The sequence below is a fragment of the Tauraco erythrolophus genome, chromosome 2, assembly GCF_009769465.1.
Source record: "Tauraco erythrolophus isolate bTauEry1 chromosome 2, bTauEry1.pri, whole genome shotgun sequence".
Classification (NCBI taxonomy): Eukaryota; Metazoa; Chordata; class Aves; order Musophagiformes; family Musophagidae; genus Tauraco; species Tauraco erythrolophus.
Window position 1 is genome coordinate 46116425 of NC_141466.1, and position 23319 is coordinate 46139743.

The following is a 23319-nucleotide window of genomic DNA, read 5'->3' on the forward strand; positions in this document are numbered from 1 at the left end:
AAATGGGGCAAACTGAGAAATAGTCCAAGCAACCAGAGATCAGGTTAGGAAAGCTAAAGCCCTGGTAGAATTAAATCAAATCTGGCCAGGGACACCAAGGGCAAAAAGACTGTTGTGGTTTAGGCTGCTCCGGCACCAAGACTCCACAAAGCTGCTCAATCACCCTCCCCTACCCCTGGAAAAGGGAAGAGAATTAAGGGAGAAAAGGGAAAGAGACACGTGAGTTGAGATAAGAGCAATTTAATACTCCTAGTAATTTTATATATATATATATATATATACATATGCTCAATGATAAATACATACAACCGAGTAAGGCACAGTGTAATTGCTCACTGGCCCTTGACCAAGACCTGTGCCATCCCGAACTAATGATTCCAAAACAGATAAGTCCCGACACCGCAATCTTGATGAGTGAGAGGCCAGACAATAGAGTGAGAGAGAGTGAACTACGAGAGTGAGAGCCCCAGAAGAACAAGAGCTCTTCTTTCCGACTGACACTCATACTGGACATGATGCTGCATGATATGGAATACTAATTGGCCAGTTTGGCCCTCAATCATAAGTCTAAGTACAAATCATAAGGAGAGTCATGGATCATTTATCCCGGCTCTGCTTCCTCCTATCCTGTTGTGCTCCTACACAACAACAAGAACATGGGAGTGAAAAAGTCCTTTGGGCCTCACTGCCAACTGTAAACATCAGTGCACTATTGATGTTCTTCTCAGACAAACTCTGAGACTAAATCCAAAACTCAGAGCTCTTCTAGCTGCTAAAAAGAAGAGCTCTGTCCCACCTGAAATCAGGACAAAGACAAACTTCTACAGGTATGTCAGTGTTAAATGGAGGACTAGGGAAATTGTGGTCTCTCTCCAGAAGGAAATGGGAGAGCTGATTACCCGCGATATGGAGAACGTTGGGGTACTCAATGACTTTTTTGCCTCTGTCTTCACTAGCAAGAGCTCCAGCGGTACTGCCCAAGTCGCAGAAGGCAAAGGCAGGGACTGGGAGAATGAAGAACTGCCCACTCCACTTCTAGGAGAAGATCAGGTCCGAGAACTTCTAAAAAACCTGAAGGTGCACAAGTCCATGGGACCTGATGAGGTGCATCCGCGGGTCCTGAGGGAACTGGCGGATGAAGTTATTAAGCCACTATCCATCACATTTGAGTTGTGGCAGTCCGGTAAAGTTCTCACTGACTAGAAAAGGGGAAACATAGCTCCCATTTTCAAAAAGGAAAAAAGGAAGACCCAGGGAACTACAGGCCAGTTGGTCTCTCCAATGAAGACAGGCTGAGAGAGTTGGCGTTGTTCAGCCTGGAGAAGAGAAGGTTCCGGGAGACGTTCTAGCAGCCTTCCAGTACTCAAAGGAGGCCTACAAGAATGCTGGAGAGGGACTTTTTACAAAGGCATGTAGTGATAGGACAAGGGGCAATGGCTTTAAACTGAAATAAGGTAGATTTAGATCAGATATAAGGAAGACAGTCATCAGGATGAGGGTGAGGAAGTACTGGAACAGATTGTCCAGGGAAATTGTGACTGCCCCACCCCTGGAAGTCTTCCAGGCTAGGCTGGGTGGGGCTTTGAGCAAGGTGGTCTAGTGAAAGGTGTCCATGCCCATGGCAGGGGGGTTGGAACCAGATGATCTTTAAGGTCCCTTTCAACCTAAACCATTCTATGATTCTATGATTTTACGTTCCCAATGACCGTGACCTCTTGTGAATCTTTTGTATGTAGTCAGTGATAGTTAGGATTTTGTTTTCTGAAGGTGAGAAGTTATCAAGCAGACCTCATTATTTGCTTAAGCAATGGTAGTTTTTCGTCAGCAGAGAATTGTTTGTGGTTCTTTTAGCAGGAGGGGCTACAGACTGATATAATCTGAAGGCAAAGGTACTGGGAGCTTAGAGTGAGTTACGCTGTGTACGAGGTAAGCTTTTTGGATTTGGGGCTCGCGTAGGGAATTAGTGTACTTGAAACTAAGTCAGGGAAGGGGTTTCATGGCTTATTTACTTCTATGTACTGTCTTTACTAACATGGTTATGTGCATCAAATGTTAAATGATTAATCAACTGCTTTCTAGGTGTACAGATTTAAGAAAAAGAAATATAGATCTCAGCAGCATGGAGTGCTTCTCCTTACCTCCTTCTTCCTACCGAAGAGAAGATGAAATGTTATTTTTAAGGGGAATTTGTTTTTTTTTTTTTTAGTAATTTGTTTTTGCTGCTGTTAATGCTTCAGCTTTGTTGTTGACATGGTGTTAATAACTGTGAAGCAAGTGTAAACTAGGCACTGTCTACATGTTTGCTGCTGATGTGCACGTACTGGTTCTGATTTGGGGAATGACAGTCTGTTTAGAAACTGTCGTTGCTTTAAATTCCAGCAAAGGGTCGGAGCTGAACCGAGCAGGTATTGCGCTTTGACTCTGTCTGTGGTAAAGGCAAATCTAATGTGACCAGAGATAAAATTAAATTCCATGTCTTCAGGTGCTTGCCTAAAGAAATGAGAGGAGGGGGGAGCCTTGTAAATGAGATCGAATGCTTACAATAGGGGAAAAAATCCTTCCTGTCACTTTATAATGCAGCATAAGGGCTGCTGGAGAAAGCACAAAAACTGCTGACTTTCTATTGTGTATCCGATTAAACATTAAACTGCATGGTGAGATAATGCCAAAGTAACCAGAGCAATGTATCTCACACACCCTGCTTTTTGTCAGAGCAGAATGCTCTGGGGTGCAGATGGGGTTTGATGTGCTTGTTCTCTGACGTGGGCCAATCGCTCTCAGTACAGAGTTCTGCTTAACTAAACTGCACATGTGAAAGACATGTTAAGGCAAAATGATACAAGGCAGTATAGTCTTCTACCTCCTCTGCTAATTGTATGAGAGTCTTGGACCATAAATCACTGGTTTCAAACAAGACAACCTTGAACAATGCTTGAGAACCATTTAGAGACTCAAAAAACAGCATTCTGAGTCTTTATTTTGCAAAACTTATTTCTTTATTGCAGATAGCAGGAAATCAGGCACCCAGAAAAATGTGAGGTGTAAATGTGCACTTGCAGCAGCCCAGAAAGCCTACTGTATCCTGGGCTGCATCCAAAGAAGTGTGGCCAGCAGGGGAAGGGAGGTGATTCTTCCCCTCTACTCTGCTCTCATGAGATCCCACCTGCAGTAGTGTGTTCACCACTAGGGCCCTTAGCATAGGAAGGACATGGATCTGTTGGAGAGAGCCCAGAGGAGGGGCACGAAGATGATCCAAGGGCTGGAGCACCTCTCCAATGAAGACAAGCTGAGAGAGTTGGCGTTGTTCAGCCTGGAGAAGAGAAGGCTCTGGGGAGACCTTCTAGCAGCCTTCCAGTACTTAAAGGGGGCCTACAAGAAAGCTGGAGAGGGACATTTTACAAGGGCGTGTAGTGATAGGACAAGGGGTAACGGCTTTAAACTTAGAGAGGGTAGGCTTAGATTAGAAATAAGGAAGTAATTCTTCAGGATGAGGGTGACGAAGCACTGGAACAGTTTGTCCAGAGAAGTTTCAGCTGCCCCATCCCTGGAAGTGTTCAAGGCCAGGCTGGATGAGGCTTTGAGCAAGGTGGTCTAGTGGAAGGTGTCCCTGCCCATGGCAGGGGGGTTGGAACTACATGATGTTCAAGGTCCCTTCCAGCCTAAACCATTTTATGATTCTGTGGTTTTAACGTTAAGTTTCCAGAGCCAACAGCATATAAATCCCTGTTACAGTTTCACTGTTGTTCATAAAATTGGAATGGTTCTTGAAGGTGCTCCACGTTCTCTATAATGGATGTGTTGTGATTTGGCTAACGGTGAAAACAGAACTAGCTAAATGTGGAAGTCAGCAGGCCTGGTGAAATACATGCTGGAATATCTATTGCTGTTACAAGCTCGTACTCACAAAGGCACAGCCGCACGGGGCTCCACCGTGATACGTGCTGGTGTCTCTGGGCTGGTGTTCTTGAGAAGCAACTAATTTGACATAGGATGTTTTCAAGCCTGGTGTTTACAAATGCTGCCACAAACCCAAACCTACTGAAGAGGTTGCATCACTGCTCGCTTAAAAATGTAATTATTCAGGAAAAGCCTACAATTCAGTTTTGGTTGTAAAACTCTGATGAGCTCTAGTATTTGACTTAGCAAATGCTTATTACGTTCTGTCATGATTTTTTTTTTTTTGAGTTGCTGTGTTTTCTCCTGGTAGTGTGTACTTTTTATTCACAAATCCACAGGAATCGTGGTTTCATCAAGCCCAAGTATCCAGCTCTTGATTGCCCTTCTACTTTCATGTTGATCCAACTGTATTTAGTAGTTTGGAGTAGAATATTTTAAATGCTAATGTAAAACATGCATCCTGTAAGATCATCTTCTTGAATTCATCAGGAAACAAGAACCCTGAAATCATGGCGGGGAAGCCTAAGCTGCACTACACCAAGGCAAGGGGAAGGATGGAGTCAATCCGGTGGCTGTTAGCAGCAGCTGGGGTTGAGGTTTGTATCTTTATTTATCTTTTAATAAGGCGATCAGATTAATCTGGGATTAAAATAAGTATTCTTTGGAAAAGTTTCCTGATTACATCTATGCGTAGAGATGCGCACAACATCCCATGTTGTGATGCAGAATGTTTAGATTCAGTGATACGCTCTCTCATATTGTAGTTACATAATGTATTCCTTGAGCAAGAGTTGTCTAGGAAAAGGATTTTAACATAGAAAGAGAAGGAGGTCTTAAATTGTTGCTACAGACCAGAACTGTGTATCTCTGACTTTTTCTGAATGCTTATTGCTTCTCTGAGTCTCATGATAGTTCTCAGCTGACTGACCGTGCGTACCAGGTGAAAAACTTTAGAACATTATCTCCAAGCAAAGTGCTTTTCCTTCTTTGGGTGAGGACATGAGTAGGATAAATGAGCAGAGCTGCCCTGAAGGCAGTGAGGGAGCTATCTAGATTCAGAGCAGGTGAAAGCCATCTTAAGGTATCTTAATTTCTACATGCAATTTTTGTTTCTATACGGTGCTTTGAAACTATTTTCTCAGAAAATATTTATGCTGCATTGGAGTACAGAAGCGTTTTTAATGCTTCTGACTTGTGCATGTTGCTGGCAGAGAAGCTGCAGAGCACATGCACTGAGGAAACAAAGATCTTGCCCTCATTCAAGTGTCCTTGTTGGAAAAAAAGAAATATCAGCAGGGGAAAGAGGGAGATAAATGCTGTGTAACAGAGGTATAACTTATTAAAAATTTCTCTATATTTCACATGGCATCAGCTGCTTTTAAGTGAATGATTTGATGTCTGGTAGTTGTTGGTGCAGGCAAGTATTCTGGTCTTTATAATGAAGGAAGCTGTTTTGGAGGTGTAAACATTACACTATAGTTCTGGGTTATTTTCAGGAGCAGAGATGAAGAATAGGAGTAGAGGGACAACAGAGTCATGAGAAGTGTAGACAATAGTGTGGAGAGGTGGAGTCTAACTTCCAGACTCCTTTCCACTTCTCCGTTGCCTTTGCAGTGACGCAGTGTTGTTTTCTATCTTTGCTTTTCAGTTTGAGGAAGAATTCATAGAAAAAAAGGAAGACTTAGAAAAATTACGCAATGGTGAGTCTGTAAACTGTACCCTAAACATAAACTCACACCAATATAATGAAAGGACAATAGGTGAGATTTTTTTGTAAGACCTCCAATACGATGTGACCCGTAAAGAGAAGATTTGAGAGACCTGCTTGCTTGTGGATGCTGCTTTCATCCCTCAGAATTGGAGATGTCTTGGTGTGTTACTACGTGTCTCTCTGAGATTCAGTGTAGTACTGCAGCAGTGTGAGTAGTTTGCTTCCTTTTCTTCCCTAGACGGATCCCTGCTGTTTCAGCAAGTGCCAATGGTGGAGATCGACGGGATGAAGATGGTGCAGACTAGAGCCATCCTCAACTACGTAGCAGCAAAATACAATCTCTACGGAAAAGACCTGAAAGAGAGAGCCTGGTATGGTAACAGCGCATACTGTCCTTACTGATACTCTTCCATGATTTTTAATATTTATGAGAAAAATATTGCTTTGAAATATCTGCATGTAAAGGTGCATATACATTTGCCAGTGCTTTGTCTCCTCAGATCCAGGCATTGGGTGAATGGACTTTTTAATTGATAAGTGATTGTTAATTGTCAACACAGAGAGAATGTTATGACCACCTTAAGGCTCATTTGATTTCACAGAGACCACAGGTGCATTAAGTTCCTGGGCAATTGCAGGACCTTAATACATAATAAAGGCTAAGTTTGCCTTTTTTTTCCTCTTTAAACTGGAAAACAGTAGGAAAAACTACAGCTGCCTGCAAAAAAATGAAGTGTCTTTAAGTGTTCTAATTTCTTTTCTTCAGAATCTTTCATAGCTGCTTTAAAAAAGACATGTTCAGTGGTGTAATGCTACTGAAAGTTAACCCAATATTTTCCTAATGCTGCTTTACTATATAAGCTGTGGATACTTTCCATTGTCATAATTAAAGGGCTAATGCCAAAGCAAAAAGCCCTTTCTTTAAAAAAAACAAATAGTGCCCAAGTTCAGTTAAGTCCTTAACCTAACTGAGTACCACTTACTGTAAAGAGTATAATCTGTGATAATGGAGGGGCAACTGCAGAGATTGCAGGGATCATTATTATGGACTGGCATGTCTGAACTGGTAAATGGCAGCCGTTTGTTGGTGGGATCCTTTCATGACTAGGCCTCAAACTACCTTTTTTCTCTAGCCTGGCTGTCATATGTGGTCTTTTCTCCAACAGCACAGATGAATAGGTTATCAGTGGAAATGCCTGTGAACTCCACTTCAAATACCGTAGTTGCAGACACTTATTTGTACCTTGCTTGTTCCAGACACTGTGAGCCTGTTCGTAAAGTCTGTGTTCTGAAATAAATTGAGCTGGAATCAAAGTGGAAGAACAAGAAAACAAACAAGTGTCTTCTGTTGCATTCGCTAAGAAGCATTTTACTCAGTGATCACTTCAGCATTGTATTTCAGGACAATAACCAAAAGGCAATGTTCAAATGATAAATGTGAAATACAAATGGTTGTTTCAGGATTGATATGTACGTGGAGGGAACAACAGACCTGATGCTAATGGCCATGCATCTCCCTTTTCAACCAGCTGACACAAGAGAAAAGAATCTTGCCTTAATCATTGAACGAGTTTCAAGCAGGTACTTTCCTGTTTATGAAAAGGTAAGTGACAAATCATCAGTAGTCTACAAAGGCAGTAAAGTGGGGTATAGGTTCACCCCCACTCCACTCCTCTGGCCCTACACACCTGCTTTCCATAAGGCAAGCAACAGAGTTGTAACTCTGGAGGAAAGTCTTGAAATCCTTGTTCACTTATGGTAAATACACAGCTAAACGTTTCCATGATTTTTAACATAGTTAATTTTGTTAGGATGATTAATAGTTTTCCTTCTGTACCAGCTGTTTAAGTTGTTCATTGACTCAGTTTAGCTGGGTTTGCTGTCCATGTGTTACACAATCCTGACAGAAAACATCCCTAGCTATGAGTGTTTGCTTTAAACACTCAGCAACCAGATAGGGTGGCAAAAGGTGCCATAAAGCACTGCAGGCAATCTGGTTCAGATGCTCCCTTTGGGAGTTTCCATGTGGCTTTGATAGACAAGCTGTGGTGGACCTTGTTAGAGCAGTATGGGAAGTGACTACATGAAGGTACCAGCCTTGCCTCTGTCAGAGGTTACTGCGTCTACTAGAGTCAAATTGGCAGATGGGACTGGAGAAGGAATCCGTTTCCAAAGGTGTGGACTGATGTTTTAGTGCACGTTTGTTAGCTGTTTAAGTGTAGCGTTAGAGTAGCTTGGGCACAGACACGTCTCCTCCTTCTGCTTCTGCTACAGGAAGAAGGAAACTGCTGTGAAGCTGTGCTGCACCGTTTGCCACAACTTGTCTGTTACAGCTGTTAGTAGCTTTGGCGGGCTGTGATTCTTCCATCAGCCGTTTGCCATGAAAGAATCCTTCCATACAGGAGGACGGGTGGAAAGGCTGTGTTCCTTCATTCCTGACCTCTTTCTAACTCTAATTAGCAATCTGAAATTTTGCTGAAACATCTGGGAACTCACTTGATCACTTCACTTTTTTCTTTTTTTTTTTTTATAATCCAAGTACACTACAGGTAAACTCTCCTGACTGCCTCTTACAGTTACTTTGGTCCTGTTTCTTTTCTATGGCTGAAGTCTTTCTTGTGGGACTGGACTTGCATCAGCTACCTGGTGCACTAGGTTGGAGTGAGTCATAGGTACACACATACTGAAACATCAGTTCTGATTTTTTTGTTGTGAGAATACCTGTCACTTTCTAACTTTATAGATCCTTGCAGGGATTTGCTCTGCTGTGTATTTTTGTAGAAATCTGTGATTTAACATCTAAATAAAATTGTTACCTCCTACATGACTTTTTTTATTAATTGATATCTTGTAGGCCTTAAAAGACCATGGCCATGATTATCTTGTTGGCAACAAATTAAGCTGGGCAGACATCCATCTGCTGGAAGCCATTTTACTGGTTGAAGAACTGAAGCCTGATATACTGTCTGCATTCCCTCTGCTACAGGTTAGTAATCATGGAATGGTTTGGGTTGGAAGGGACCTCAGGGATCATCAGGGCTCACCTTCCCAAGCTCTGCTTTTCCCAGCTGTTCCCCGCTCATGGGAATTCACTCACTGACTCTGCCAGTTTGGTCCTGTAACTGCTGCTTTTGTTCATGTGTCTTCAAACACAGCAATGAGAATCAGGAGGGGGTGCCTGCAAGTCCTATCCTTCTGTTACTGCTGGCAACGTTATATTTTGAAGAAATATTTTTTTAAAATGGAAAATGCTGAGTGCTGTGTTGCCTAGAAGGAGCTACTGCCTTTCTCTGTGTAATAAGTATATCTGAGAAGTAAAAATGCAAGTCACCTGATTTTTAAGCTATAAAGGTTGAATTACAATTTCCTGACCCTCATTGGCTTTACTGCTGCTTCTTACAGGCTTTTAAAGGAAGAATAAGCAACATTCCAACAATCAAAAAATTCTTGCAGCCTGGCAGCCAGAGGAAGCCACCAACAGATGAGAAGGTTGTTGCCTTGGTGAAGAAATTATTCAATATATAATCACATGGCTGCTGAAGGTAACACAACTGTAGTCTTTTACCAGAGCTGTGCCTTGTAAGTGTAAACTGCATAGATGTGTTCTGTGGTTTGCATCATATATCCAATGACGTGGTATTATTGAAACAGATTACGCTGTTAAATTGGAATAAAAAGCTGATTTGGAGCTGTTGATTCCAGAAGGGGGTATTTTATGGAACAATTACGTGAAATAAAATATGCTTATAATTCGTGTTTGTTTAACATCTTTGTCAGTGACATGGATGGTGGATGGACTGCAGCCTCAGCAAGATTGCTGATGCCACCAAGCTGTGTGGTGTGGTTGACATGCTGGAGGGAAGGGATGCCATCCAGAGGGACCTTGACAGTCTGGAGCGGTGGCCCTGTGAGAACCTCAAGAAATTCAACAAGGCCTACAAGAACACTGGAGAGGGACATTTTACAAGGGCCTGTAGTGATAGGACAGGGGGCAATGGCTTTAAACTGAAAGAGGGGCGATTTAGCTTAGATATAAGGAAGAAATTCTTCAGGATGAGCGTGGTGGAACAGGTTGCCCAGGGCAATTGTGGCTGCCCCAGCCCTGGAAGTGTTCCAGGCCAGGGTAGATGAGGCTTTGAGCAACCTGGTGTAGTGGATGGAGGGGGTCCTGCCCATGGCAGAGGGTTGGAACTAGATGATCTTTGAGGTCCCTTCCAACCCTAACCATTCTATGATTGTATGATGTTATGTTCCCAGTGACCATGGCCTCTTGTGAATCTTTTGTACATGGCCAACAATAGTTAGAAATTTGTCCGGGCTGCTGTGTCCCTCTGAGGTGCATCCGCGGCACCGCACCGGCCTCGCAGCCATCCTAGTGGAAGAAGTCTCTTCCGAAGCCTTCAGGGCACGGCCGCAGTGGCTTCTGCCTCAGCTCCGCCGTGAGCCTTAGGGACGCGGTGCCCCAGTGCGCTGGGGCTGCCGCAGCCGAGCCCCAGGCAGCCGGGGCGGGGGCGGGCGGTGCAGCAGCAGCCGCGACCGCTGAGGGGCGGAGCAGCGGGCCGAGGTCGGGCCGGGCAGCGAGGGCGGTCTGCGCGGAGCTGGTGGGACGGGGCGTCTGTGCCGGTGCGGCCTGCGCGGAGCGTAGGGGCGGTGGGGGGCCGGACGTCCCGCGGGCCGGAGTGGAGGGCGGGGGGGCGGTAGCCCCGGGCTGGCGGAGGCAGCGGGCCCGGCGTGAAGTTTTGCTGCGAAGTACGGCCTGTGGCGGCGGCCAGCGGTGGCAGCTGCTCCCCGGGCTGACCGCCCGCCCCGGAGTACGGCGTTGCTCGGCGGAGCCGCAGGAGCGCGTTTCCCGTCGTGGCGGGGTGTGGAATGAGGGAGGGTAGGGCAAGGCTGCCCGCCGGCTCCGCGGGCCGCCTGCCCGGGGGGACGGATCCCGCTCGGGGGCTGGGGGCGGCCAGCCGGGGCCTTTGCCGGGAGTCATAGAATCATAGAATGGTTAGAGTTGGAAGGGACCTTGAAGATCATCTAGTTCCAACCTCCCTACCATGGGCAGGGAAACCCTCCACTACACCAGGTTGCCCAAAGCCTCATCCAGCCTGGCCTTGAACACTTCCAGGGATGGGGCATCTACAGCTTCTCTGGGCAACCTGTTTCACTGCCTCACCAACCCTCTGAGTGTAAAATTTCTTCCTTACCTCTAATCTAAATCTCCCCTCTTTCAGTTTAAAGCCATTGCCCCTTGTCCTATCACTACACACCCTTGTAAAAAGTCCCTCTCCATCTTTCCTGTAAGCCCCCTTTAAGTACTGGAAGGCTGCTAGAAGGTCTCCCCAGAGCCTTCTCTTCTCCAGGCTGAACAGCCCCAATTCTCTCAGCCTGTCTTCATAGCAGAGGTGTTCCAGCCTTCGGATCATCTTTGTGGCCTTCCTCTGTACCTGCTCCAACAGCTCCATGTCCTTCTTGTGTTGGGGACTCCAGAGCTGAATGCAGTATTCTAGGTGGGGTCTGACGAGAGCAGAGTAGAGGGGCAGAATCACCTCCCTTGACCTGCTGGCCACACTTCTTTTGATGCAGCCCAGGATATGGTTGGCTTTCTGGGCTGCCAGCGCACATTGCCCACTCAAAGGCGAGGGAAGGCGAAAGGCGAGGTGCGTACCAGGCCGGTTGTTACTTCGGGAGCGGGTTAGAGTGGCCCGTGGCGCTGCTCGGGGATGACTGCTCGGGCTTTACCCCCCCCCGCCCGTCTCTATTCTGCTGTCACTCTGCCAGCTCAAGTGGTGAGTTCCCTTGGTGGCCATCACCCTCTCAGAAGGAGCTCAGCTGTGGTATCGACCTGGCAGAAAATGAAGTCTTCTGCATTTAGCAGAATGGATGTGGCAACCCAGAGTTCCACAAAAACATGCAGCTGTCCCAATCTCAGGCTGCAGGGAGTGCCAGAGCCATTCACTGTTAATGGGCAGCAGTAGTGAGAACAGCTGTGTGAGGTGTGACCAGGTGGAAGGCCTGCTCAGCATGGTGGCAGAGGTGCAAGAGGAAGAAGAAAGTTTTACGAGCATCAGGGAGTCTGAGAGAGACTGGCAGGACCATGCTCTGCCCTGCCCGAGGCAGAAACAGGAACAGCCACCAGACCGAAGGCAGTAGCTTAAAGGAAAGGAGTGACTGGAGGCAAGGCCGTGCTTGGGGTGGCAGTGAACCCCCTCCTTGTACACTTTGCTGTCCCAGGTGCCTCTGTACACAGATATGAGGCTCTGGAGGTAGAAGGCCCGTCTATGGATGTTGTGGATGATGGTCCATCTACACCAGAGGTGTTGCCAGGGTCAGAAAGGCCTACCCTTCGTATCGAGACCACCTCCACAAGGAAGAAAACACAGGTTATAGTTGTAGGCGACTCCCTTCTGATGGGAACAGAGGGTACGGTATGCCAGCAGACCCTCTTAGGGAAGTCTGCTGTCTTGCTGGGGCCTGGGTTAAGGACATGGCTAGGAAACTTCCAGGCCCGCTGTCGCCCTCAGACTGTTACCCATTACTGCTCTTCCATGTGGGTGGTGATGAAGCCGCAATTTGTAGTCCAAGGCTGATCAAAAGAGACTTCAGGGCTCTGGGTTGGTTGATAAGGGAATCTGGAGTGCAGGTTGTCTTTTCCTCTCTATATTAAGTTGCGGGCAGTGACATTGAAAGAAACAAACATTCCTTGTCTATTAATACATGGCTCTCTGGCTGGCATCATCACCACAGTTTTGAGTTTTTTGATAATGGGACAACTTTTGGGGCACCAGGGCTGCTGGCATCAATTGGGATTCACCTTTCTCACAGGGGGAAGAGGGTCTTTGCACATCAGGTAGCGGAGCTCATTGACAGGGCTTTAAACAAGATTTGAATGGGGAGGGTGATAATATCAAGCTTGATCAGTACAAGCTGAGAGCACCTGAAGAGCAGCAGAAAGGAATTCCAGACACTCCAGCCTAAGTCAGCTTCATCAGGGGCCCAACTGAAATGTCTCTGTGCAAATGAACGTAGCATGGAGAGTAAATGAGAGGAGTTAGAGGTGTGTGCACGCCTAAAGGGCTATGATCTTATTGGCATCACGAAGCTGTGATGGGATCAATACTATGAATATAAAGAAATTGTCTGAGCAGCCAGGGATCAGGTTAGGAAAGCTAAAGCCCTGATGGAATTAAATGTGTCCAGGGACATCAAAAGCAAGAAGAAAAACTTCTATAGGTATGTAGGTAATAAAAGGAGGACTAGGGAAATTGTGGGCCCTCTCTGGAAGGAAATGGGAGACCTGGCTACCCAGGATATGGAGAAGGCTGAGGTACTTAGTGACTTTTTTGCCTCTGGCTTCACTGGCAAGTGCTCCAGCCGCACTGCCCAAGTCACAGAAGGCAAAGGCAGGGACTGGGAAAATGAAGAACCACCCACTGAAGAAGATCACGTGTGAGACCTTCTAAGAAACCTGAAGGTGCACAAGTCCATGGGACCTGATGAGGTGCATACACGGGTCCTGAGGGAACTGGCGGATGAAGTTACTAAGCCACTATCCATCATATCTGAGAAGCTGTGGCAGTCCAGTGAGGGTCCCACTGACTGAAAAAGGGGAAACTTAGCCTCCATTTTTAAAAAGGGAAAAAAGAAAGACCCAGGGAACTACAGGCCAGTCAGTCTCACCTCTGTGCCTGGCATGATCATGGAGCAGATGCTCCTGGAAAATCTGCTAAGGCACGTGGGAAAAAAGGAGGTGATTGGTGACAGCCAACATGGCTTCACTAAGAGCAAATCATGCCTGACAAATTTAGTGGTCTTCTACGATGGGGTTACAGCATTGGTGGATCAGGGAAAAGCAACTGCCATCATCTACCTGGACTTGTGCAAAGCATTTGACACTGTCATGCATGACATCGTTGTCTCTAAATTTGAGAGAGATGGATTTGATGGATGGACCGCTCAGTGGATAAGGAACTGGCTGGATGGTTGCACTAAAGAGGGTTGCAGTCAACAGCTTGATGTTCAAATGGAGACCTGTAACGAGTGATTTTTCACAGGGGTCAGCATTCGGTGTGGTGCTGTTTAAAGTCTTTGTCAGTGACATGGACAGTGGGATCGGCTGCACTGTCAGCACGTTTGCTGATGACACTGAGCTGTATGGTGGGGTTGACACGCTGGAGGGGAGGGATGCCATCCAGAGGGATGTTGACAAGCTGGAGAGATGGGCCTGTGAGAACCTCATGAAGTTCAACATGGCCAAGTGCAAGGTCCTGCACGTGGGTCGGGGCAATCCCAAGTGCACTTACAGGCTGGGCAGAGAATGGATTGAGATGTGCCCTGAGGAGAAGGACTTGGGAGTGTTTCTTGAGGAGAAGCTCAAGATGAGCCAGAAATGTGCACTTGCAGCAGCCCAGAAAGCCAACTGTATACTGGGCTGCATCCAAAGAAGTGTGGCCGGAGGGTCAAGGGAGGTGATTCTGCCCGTCCACTCTGCTCTCATGAGACCTCACCTGCAGTACTGCATTCATCTCTGCGGTTATCAGCATAAGAAGGACATGGAGCTGTTGGAGCGAGCCCAGAGGAGGGGCACGAAGATGATCCAAGGGCTGGAGCACCTCTCCAATGAAGACAAGCTGAGAGAGTTGGGGCTGTTCAGCCTGGAGAAGAGAAGGCTCTGGGGAGACCTTCTAGCAGCCTTCCAGTACTTAAAGGAGGCCTACAAGAAAGCTGGAGAGGGACATTTTACAAGGGCATGTAGTGATAGGACAAGTGGTAACGGCTTTAAACTGAGAGAGGGTAGGCTTAGATCAGATCTAAGGAAGAAATTCTTCAGGATGAGGGTGATGAAGCACTCGAACAAGTCCAGAAAAGTTGTGGCTGCTCCATCCCTGGAGGTGTTCAAGGCCAGGCTGGATGAGGCTTTGAGCAAGGTGGTCTAGTGGAAGGTGTCCCTGCCCATGGCAGGGGGGTTGGAACTACATGATGTTCAAGGTCCCTTCCAGCCTAAACCGTTTTATGATTCTGTGGTTTTAACGTTAAGTTTCCAGAGCCAACAGCATATAAATCCCTGTTACAGTTTCACTGTTGTTCATAAAATTGGAATGGTTCTTGAAGGTGCTCCACGTTCTCTATAATGGATGTGTTGTGATTTGGCTAACGGTGAAAACAGAACTAGCTAAATGTGGAAGTCAGCAGGCCTGGTGAAATACATGCTGGAATATCTATTGCTGTTACAAGCTCGTACTCACAAAGGCACAGCTGCACGGGGCTCCACCATGATACGTGCTGGTGTCTCCGGGCTGGTGTTCTTGAGAAGCAACTAATTTGACGTAGGGCATTTTCAAGCCTGGTGTTTACAAATGCTGCCACAAACCCAAACCTACTGAAGAGGTTGCATCACTGCTCGGTTAAAAATGTAATTATTCAGGAAAAGCCTACAATTCTGTTTTGGTTGTAAAACTCTGATGAGCTCTAGTATATGACTTAGCAAATGCTTATTACGTTCTGTCATGCTGTTTTTTTTCAGTTGCTGCGTTTTCTCCTGGTAGTGTGTACTTTTTGTTCACTAATCCACAGGAATCATGGTTTCATCAAGCCCAAGTACCCAGCTCTTGATTTCCCTTCTACTTTCATAGATTTCATAGATTTCTAGGTTGGAAAAGACCTTAGAGATCATCCAGTCCAACCGTCCCTAATCTCCCATTAAACCATATCCCTAAGTAGTTCATCCACCCTTTTCTTAAACACATCCAGGGATGGGGACTCAACCCCCTCCCTGGGCAGCCTATTCCAGTGGCTGACAACACTTTCAGAGAAGAAATACTTCCTAAAATCCAACCTGAATCTCCCCTGACTAAGCTTATACCCATTTCCTCTTGTTCTATCACCCATCACTAATGTAAAGAGCCCTTCCCCTACCTCCCCACCATCTTTTCTCAAGTATTTGTAGGCTGTAATCAGGTCTCCCCTCAGCCTCCTCTTCTCCAGGCTAAACAGCCCCAACTCCCTCAGCCGCTCCCCATAAGTTTTATTTCACGTTGGTCCAACTGTATTTAGTAGTGTGGAGTAGAATATTTTAAATGCTAATTTAACACATGCATCCTGTAAGATCATTTTGAATTCATCAGGAAACAAGAACCCTGAAATCATGGCGGGGAAGCCTAAGCTGCACTACACCAAGGCAAGGGGGAAGATGGAATCAATCCGATGGCTGTTAGCAGCAGCTGGGGTTGAGGTTTGTATCTTTATTTATCTTTTAATAAGGTGATCAGATTAATCTGGGATTAAAATAAGTATTCTTTGGAAAAGTTTCCTGATTACATCTATGCGTAGAGATGCGCACAACATCCCATGTTGTGATGCAGAATGTTTAGATTCAGTGATACGCTCTCTCATATTGTAGTTACATAATGTATTCCTTGAGCAAGAGTTGTCTAGGAAAAGGATTTTTACATAGAAAGAGAAGGGGGTCTTAAATTATCTAGATTCAGAGCAGGTGAAAGCCATCCTAAGGTATCTTAATTTCTACATGCAATTTTTGTTTCTATACGGTGCTTTGAAACTATTTTCTCAGAAAATATTTATGCTGCATTGGAGTACAGAAGTGTTTTTAATGCTGCTGACTTGTGCATGTTGCTGGCAGAGAAGCTGCAAAGCACATGCACTGAGGAAACAAAGATCCTGCCCTCATTCAAGTGTCCTTGTTGGAAAAAAAGAAATGTCAGCAGGGGAAAGAGGGAGATAAATGCTGTGTAACAGAGGTATAACTTATTAAAAATTTCTCTATATTTCACATGGCATCAGCTGCTTTTAAGTGAATGATTTGATGTCTGGTAATTGTTGGTGCAGGCAAGTATTCTGGTCTTTATAATGAAGGAAGCTGTTTTGGAGGTGTAAAAGTTTTTTTTTACTGTGGAATTGGGGACACTATAGTTCTGGGTTATTTTCAGGAGCAGAGATGAAGAATAGGAGTAGAGGGATAACAGAGTCATGAGAAGTGTAGACAATAGTGTGGAGAGGTGGAGTCTAACTTCCAGACTCCTTTCCACTTCTCCGTTGCCTTTGCAGTGACGCAGTGTTGTTTTCTATCTTTGCTTTTCAGTTTGAGGAAGAATTCATAGAAAAAAAGGAAGACTTAGAAAAATTACGCAATGGTGAGTCTGTAAACTGTACCCTAAACATAAACTCACACCAATATAATGAAAGGACATTGGAATTGGAAATGTCTTGGTGTGTTACTACGTGTCTCTCTGAGATTCAGTGTAGTACTGCAGCAGTGTGAGTAGTTTGCTTCCTTTTCTTCCCTAGATGGATCCCTGCTGTTTCAGCAAGTGCCAATGGTGGAGATCGACGGGATGAAGATGGTGCAGACTAGAGCCATCCTCAACTACGTAGCAGCAAAATACAATCTCTATGGAAAAGACCTGAAAGAGAGAGCCTGGTACGGTAACAGCGCATACTGTCCTTACTGATACTGTTCCAGAGATTGCAGGGATCATTATTATGGACTGGCATGTCTGAACTGGCAGTTGTCAGCCATTTGTTGCTAGGATCCTTTCATGACTAGGCCTCAAACTACTTTTTTTTTCTAGCCTGGTTGGCATATGTGGTCTTTTCTCCAACAGCACAGATGAATAGGTTATCAGTGGAAATGCCTGTGAACTCCACTTCAGATACCTTAGTTGCAGACACTTATTTGTACCTTGCTGGTTGCAGATACTGTGAGCCTGTTCATAAAGTCTGTGTTTTGAAATAAATTGAGCTGGAATCAAAGTGGAAGAACAAGAAAACAAGCTGGTGTCTTCTGTTACATTCATTAAGAAGCATTTTACTCAGTGATCACTTCAGCATTGTATTTCAGGACAATAACCAAATGGCAATGTTAAAATGATAAATGTGAAATACAAATGGTTGTTTCAGGATTGATATGTATGTGGAGGGAACAACAGACCTGATGATAATGATCATGCATCTCCCTTTTCAACCAGCTGACACAAGAGAAAAGAATCTTGCCTTAATCATTGAACGAGCTTCAAGCAGGTACTTTCCTGTTTATGAAAAGGTAAGTGACAAATCACCAGTAGTCCACAAAGGCAGTAAAGTGGGGTATAGGTTCACCCCCACTCCACTCCTCTGGCCCTACACACCTGCTTTCCATAAGGCAAGCAACATACAACTCTGGACCTGTATGATGGAGTCAGTATTCAGCAATGTGAAAAGAGGGCCACAGAGTAATATTTGGCTGGTTTCAGTTCTGAGTATCTTTGCTGTCTTCTTTAAGACTCCTCAAAGAGTAGATACTACTTTTTAAACCATGCTTGGTGGCTGATAGCTCCTAGCGTTTTGAATGAACGAACCATTTAAATACCTGTGCCAGCCTTCAGAGCTTATTGCCTGAAAGTCTACATACTCTTGCTGTTCAAAGTTTAGTATAATTGTGCTTTATAATTCAGGGCCTAATTCTGTGATCTTTCTCAAACCCAGTATAAATATAGTACACGTGCAGAGTATTACTGTCTTTTTCTGTATTGGTATTTGGGCGTCCTGAGGTGTGCAGAAAGAGGCTCTGCAAACAGGATGTATCTAGCTTAAAAGCATAAAGCAATTATTTACTGGCTGGCAGGCCCTAAAGAGCCTCTCTTGGGCGATGAGGTAAGGCATTGGTATGCGTGACACCCCCACAGAGCACATGAAGAGACTTGGCAAGGCAAGAGTTGATCAGGAGGGGACAGATTGTTCTTCACTTCTCCCTGGAACATAGCCTGGATGTTACTGAGTTGCCATTTTCTACCAACTTGCTGTTTGTTCAGTTGTTTTTGTTTTATTTTTTCCCTTTAGGATATTTTAGTATAGTTTTTGGTGCTAATATTTTCCCGTTTGAGTTGAGCCAGCTGTGATCCTCGTCTCACTATCCTACTTCTGTTTGTAACTTTACCTTTTGTACCTGATGTGGTTGTACTGTACAGACTTTCTCACAGCACTTTTTCGGAGCATAGCAGTCTCCTGGGAATTCCTGTGCCAAGGGTACAAAGCTGTGTTGTTTCAGAGGCCCCGTTTGAGCCAGGTTTCTAGCTTGAATCCTTGGTTCACAGGCAGCTGAAATCCATTCGAAAAATACAGGACTTGATGCATTTTCATGTGCCTCTTTATCAGAGCCTTAAATTGCACAAGCGAAACCCACAGAGGCTGCCCTGTGAAAAAATAATTGCACATAAACAACGTAAGCCAGTAGTCCTGTAATTAGAGTTTATACAGGTCCACTGCCACACCAATGGAAGGCTGTGCTGAGAGAGACTGACCGCACACATTCGTCTTTCAAAGATTTGTAGTCTAATAACATAAGTACTTAAGTTATTAAAAAAAAAAAAAACCAAAAAAGCAAATTTAGACGCTAGTATTCACCAAACCTGTGCCTAGGTGGTATAAACTACTGTTCTGGTATATGCTACTGGAGGAAAGTCTTGAAAAGAATCCTTGTTCACTTACGGTAAATACACAGCTAAACTTTTCCATGATTTGTAACATAGTTAATTTTGTTAGGATGATTAATAGTTTTCCTTCTGTACCAGCTGTATAAGTTGTTCATTGACTCAGTTTAGCGGCGTTTGCAGTCCACGTGTTACACAATCCTGACAGAAAACATCCCTAGCTATGAGCGTTTGCTTTAAACACTCAGCAACCAGATAGGGTGGCAAAAGGTGACATAAAGCTCTGAAGACAATCTGGTTCAGGTGCTCCCTTTGGGAGTTTCCATGTGGCTTTGATAGACAAGCTGTGGTGGACCTTGTTAGAGCAGTATGGGAAGTGACTATGTGAAGGTACCAGCCTTGCCTCTGTCAGAGCTTACTGCCTCTTCTAGAGTCAAATTGGCAGATGGGACTGGGGAAGGAATCCGTTTCCAAAGGTGCGGACTGATGTTTTAGTGCACGTTTGTTAGCTGTTTAAGTGTAGCGTTAGAGTAGCTTGGGCACAGACATGTCTCCTCCTCCTGCTTCTGCTACAGGGGTGATAGTCTTCAGGAAGAAGGAAACTGCTGTGAAGCTGTGCTGCACCGTTTGTCACAACTTGTCTGTTACAGCTGTTAGTAGCTTTGGCGGGCTGTGATTCTTCCATCAGCAGTTTGCCATGAAAGAATCCTTCTGTACAGGAGGACAGGTGGAAAGGCTGTGTTCCTTCATTCCTGACCTCTTTCTAACTCTAATCAGCAATCTGAAATTTTGCTGAAACATCTGGGAACTCACTTGACTTTTTTTTTCTTTTTTTTTAAATCCAAGTACACTACAGGTAAACTGTCCTGACTGCCTCTTACAGTTACTTTGGTCCTGTTTCTTTTCTATGGCTGAAGTCTTTCTTGTGGGACTGGACTTGCATCAGCTACCTGGTGCAGGAGGTTGGAGTGAGTCAAAGGTCCACACACACTGAAACATCAGTTCTGATTTTTTTGTTGTGAGAATACCTGTCACTTTCTAACTTTATAGATTCTTGCATGGATTTGCTCTGCTATTTTTGTAGAAATCTGTGATGTAACATCTAAATAAAATTGTTACCTCCTACATGACTTTTTTTATTAATTGATATATTGTTAGGCCTTAAAAGACCATGGCCATGATTATCTTGTTGGCAACAAATTAAGCTGGGCAGACATCCATCTGCTGGAAGCCATTTTAATGGTTGAAGAACTGAAGCCTGATATACTGTCTGCGTTCCCTCTGCTACAGGTTAGTAATCATGGAATGGTTTGGGTTGGAAGGGACCTCAGAGATCATCAGGGCTCACCTTCTCCAGCTCTGCTTTTCCCAGCTGTTCTCCACTCATGGGAATTCACTCACTGACTCTGCCTGTTTGGTCCTGTAACTGCTGCTTTTGTTCATGTGTCTTCAAACACAGCAATGAGCATCAGGAGGGGAAGGCTGCGGCCTGTTGTGCCTGCAGTTCCTATCCTTCTGTTACTCCTAGCAATGTTATATTTTGAAGAAATCCTATACAAGAGCTGTTAAGTTTCTTACGTCTTGTCTTCCATGGTGCTTTGCACTGAGCGTTCCTGTCCTTGCCTCTCTTTTTACCCAAATATACCTGCACGATTTGGATTCAGACCGTGCTTTTTGCTTTTACTTTTTTCTTTCTTTTTTCTTCCACCTTTACCAGATGAATCTTAACTTTTTAATATTAATTTCTCCCATCCCTATCTGGGAAACTAAGATAAACTTTATAGCACCAGTATTGCAGATCATAATATTCACACCTGGATTTTCCAAAAAGACTAATGTGTTTTAAGTGTAGTTTTAATTTTTTTTTCTTTTTAAATGGAAAATGCTGAGTGCTGAGTTGCCTAGAAGGAGCTACTGCCTTTCTCTGTGTAATAAGTATATCTGAGAAGTAAAAATGCAAGTCACCTGATTTTTAAGCTATAAAGGATGGAATTACAATTTCCTGACCCTCATTGGCTTTACTGCTGCTTCTTACAGGCTTTTAAAGGAAGAATAAGCAACATTCCAACAATCAAAAAATTCTTGCAGCCTGGCAGCCAGAGGAAGCCGCCAACAGATGAGAAGCTTGTTGCCTTTGTGAAGAAAGTATTTGATATGTAATCTTGTGGCTGCTGAAGGTAACACAACTGTAGTCTTTTACCAGAGCTGTGCCTTCTAAGAGTAAACTGCATAGATGTGTTCTGTGGTTTGCATCATATATCCGATCATGTGGTAATCATTGAAACAGAATACACTTTTAAATTAGGGTAAAAAGCTGATCTGGAGCTGTTGATTCCAGAAAGTGGTATTTTATGGAACAATTACATGAAATAAAATATGCTGATAATTCATGTTTGTTTAATTACAGTACATGCTTGGTAGGGTAAAATGTTTCAGCTGTATCTTTCAGGGTACTGTAGAAAGCTCCCTCCCCCCCCCCTTCTTTATAAACTGCAGGTGAGAAGAGTCACTCCGTAAAAAAGGGACAGTAATTTAAAATCAGGCCTAGAATCTTTTGGTTTTACTCTCTAGGTGGTGTCCTAGATCAAAGTTCACTGTCTTCCTGCTGTATTTCACTGCTGTCTCTGTACTTTCATTGCTGCAGTTTAAAAAATGAATAAATGTTTTAAAAATTAAAAAAACAGAACAAAAAAAAGATAATCCACGTAAATTCATAGGCAAAAGTAAGAAACATGTTTAATCTCCTGTGAAGCTTTCAGATGAGATTTCATCCACTGAAAGATCAAAGTATATGTGTTTAATTAGCCTGATGTCATTTTCATCCATTGAAACCATCTGTTCTTTTGCTCTTTTTGCTTGCTTGGTCACAGTGAGGAAAATGCCACTTGCTGGTTTTTTTTTTTTTTCTAAGACTTTACCTTCTCCAGTCTGTTCCCAAGTAGTTGTAAAGAGAACTGCACTGGCTGCTTACCTTTTCAGTGAAAGAGTTAGTTTTATCTCAACAGTGCCTAAAGTATTCATTGCTATTTCAGATTCTTTACCCTCTTTTCAAAGGCACCGTTGCTCTCCCCTTTAAGAACAGTGCCATAAAATATTCCTCCTTGCAGTTAGTTGTTTTTCTCAGTAGGGCTCGAACTGATGAGGCAGAGAAAACAATCAACTGGTGTATATACAGAAACGTTTACTACTTGTCTGACTTGTGCATGAGAAGAGCCGCATACTGTACCTCAGAGATACAAACCAGAAATGCCCCAATCACCTAAGCACTGCCCAGAGAAGCTCCTAGGAGTTTTACGTGACAATTACCTAGGTAACTGGAAGCAGCAGTTTGCCATGCTTGCGTAGTTCATTGAGCTACACCTCTATTCCATACAAATGCTACGATTACTGAACTGTCACAAAGACTGGCACAGGATCTCACCTGTGTGTTTTGGGAGTCCTCAGTCCCATAGCGATACATTGGACTTGCTGAGAACGCTACTTGTTTGAGCTGCTCAGGGATTTCAGCAAAAGCTTCTGGATTACAGTTGCGTTTGGAGGCGCCCTTCCCCCATGGGGTAATTCAGAGAATGCACGGAAGGCTCCACTCTGGGCATGCTCAAAAATGTAAACTCTTAATGCATTTAAGATCTGGTGTAGCAGTAACTGTAGGATGGCTTCTGCATTTCAGCACTAGGTTTCCTAAACTTTTCATTCAAGCTTAACCTCAGGCAGGATTCACCTTGTCTCTACAGTACAAATACCAAAATCGGCATCAGTCACCCAAGCCTGTTATGGTACATGGCAGTTCAGTTCCCCTGAAGTGCCTTGAAGTTCTACTTCAGGATTAAATGAACCACATCTTATGTGTCCAGCTGCCATCCCAACCTGAAATCCGTAACATACCAGCTCAGTCATCTCTAAGTCTGGCAAGAGCTGCAGATGACTGATACCAACATCTATGAGCAAAAGATTCCAGAGCTGGAGGCTGTGGTTTGGGGCTGATGGGGTTTGGGGGTGTTTTTTTTTTTGCTTTGGTCACTTGTGCCTTAGACATCTGAGCTGCTCGCAACACCTTGTCACCACCTAAGCCCCTGTCAAGAATAATAAGCTTGGTATTCTGCTGATGGATTTGTGCAGCATTGAGATCTGGTATGTGATAGCCTCTGTAAGCAAGCTGTGTTTAAAAAAAATGAAAAGAAGCAAAATTTCCGTTTGTCTTCAATAGTGCACTTGCCCATATTCAGTTTCCTAATGATCTGGCTGCATGTTCCTGTGCGCCAGAGATAGTTTTAGCCAAGCTTTCAGACCCAGGGAGTA

At 44.4% G+C, this 23319-nt stretch overlaps 2 protein-coding genes across 2 annotated transcripts; both read left to right on the top strand.

Annotated features, from left to right (window-relative positions):
• Nucleotides 1-4406: 4406 nt before the first annotated feature.
• Nucleotides 4407-9133, top strand: LOC147529181 (glutathione S-transferase-like). Its single transcript, XM_086608331.1, has 6 exons — nucleotides 4407-4493; nucleotides 5546-5597; nucleotides 5847-5979; nucleotides 7070-7211; nucleotides 8463-8594; nucleotides 9011-9133. Exons 1-6 carry the CDS (start codon nucleotides 4407-4409, stop codon nucleotides 9131-9133), a joined length of 669 nt encoding a protein of 222 aa, XP_086464457.1.
• Nucleotides 9134-15740: 6607 nt separating this feature from the next.
• LOC104370597 (glutathione S-transferase) lies at nucleotides 15741-21180 on the top strand. Its single transcript, XM_086608332.1, has 6 exons — nucleotides 15741-15827; nucleotides 16695-16746; nucleotides 16901-17033; nucleotides 17513-17654; nucleotides 20179-20310; nucleotides 21058-21180. Exons 1-6 carry the CDS (start codon nucleotides 15741-15743, stop codon nucleotides 21178-21180), a joined length of 669 nt encoding a protein of 222 aa, XP_086464458.1.
• The last annotated feature ends 2139 nt before the right edge of the window (nucleotides 21181-23319 follow it).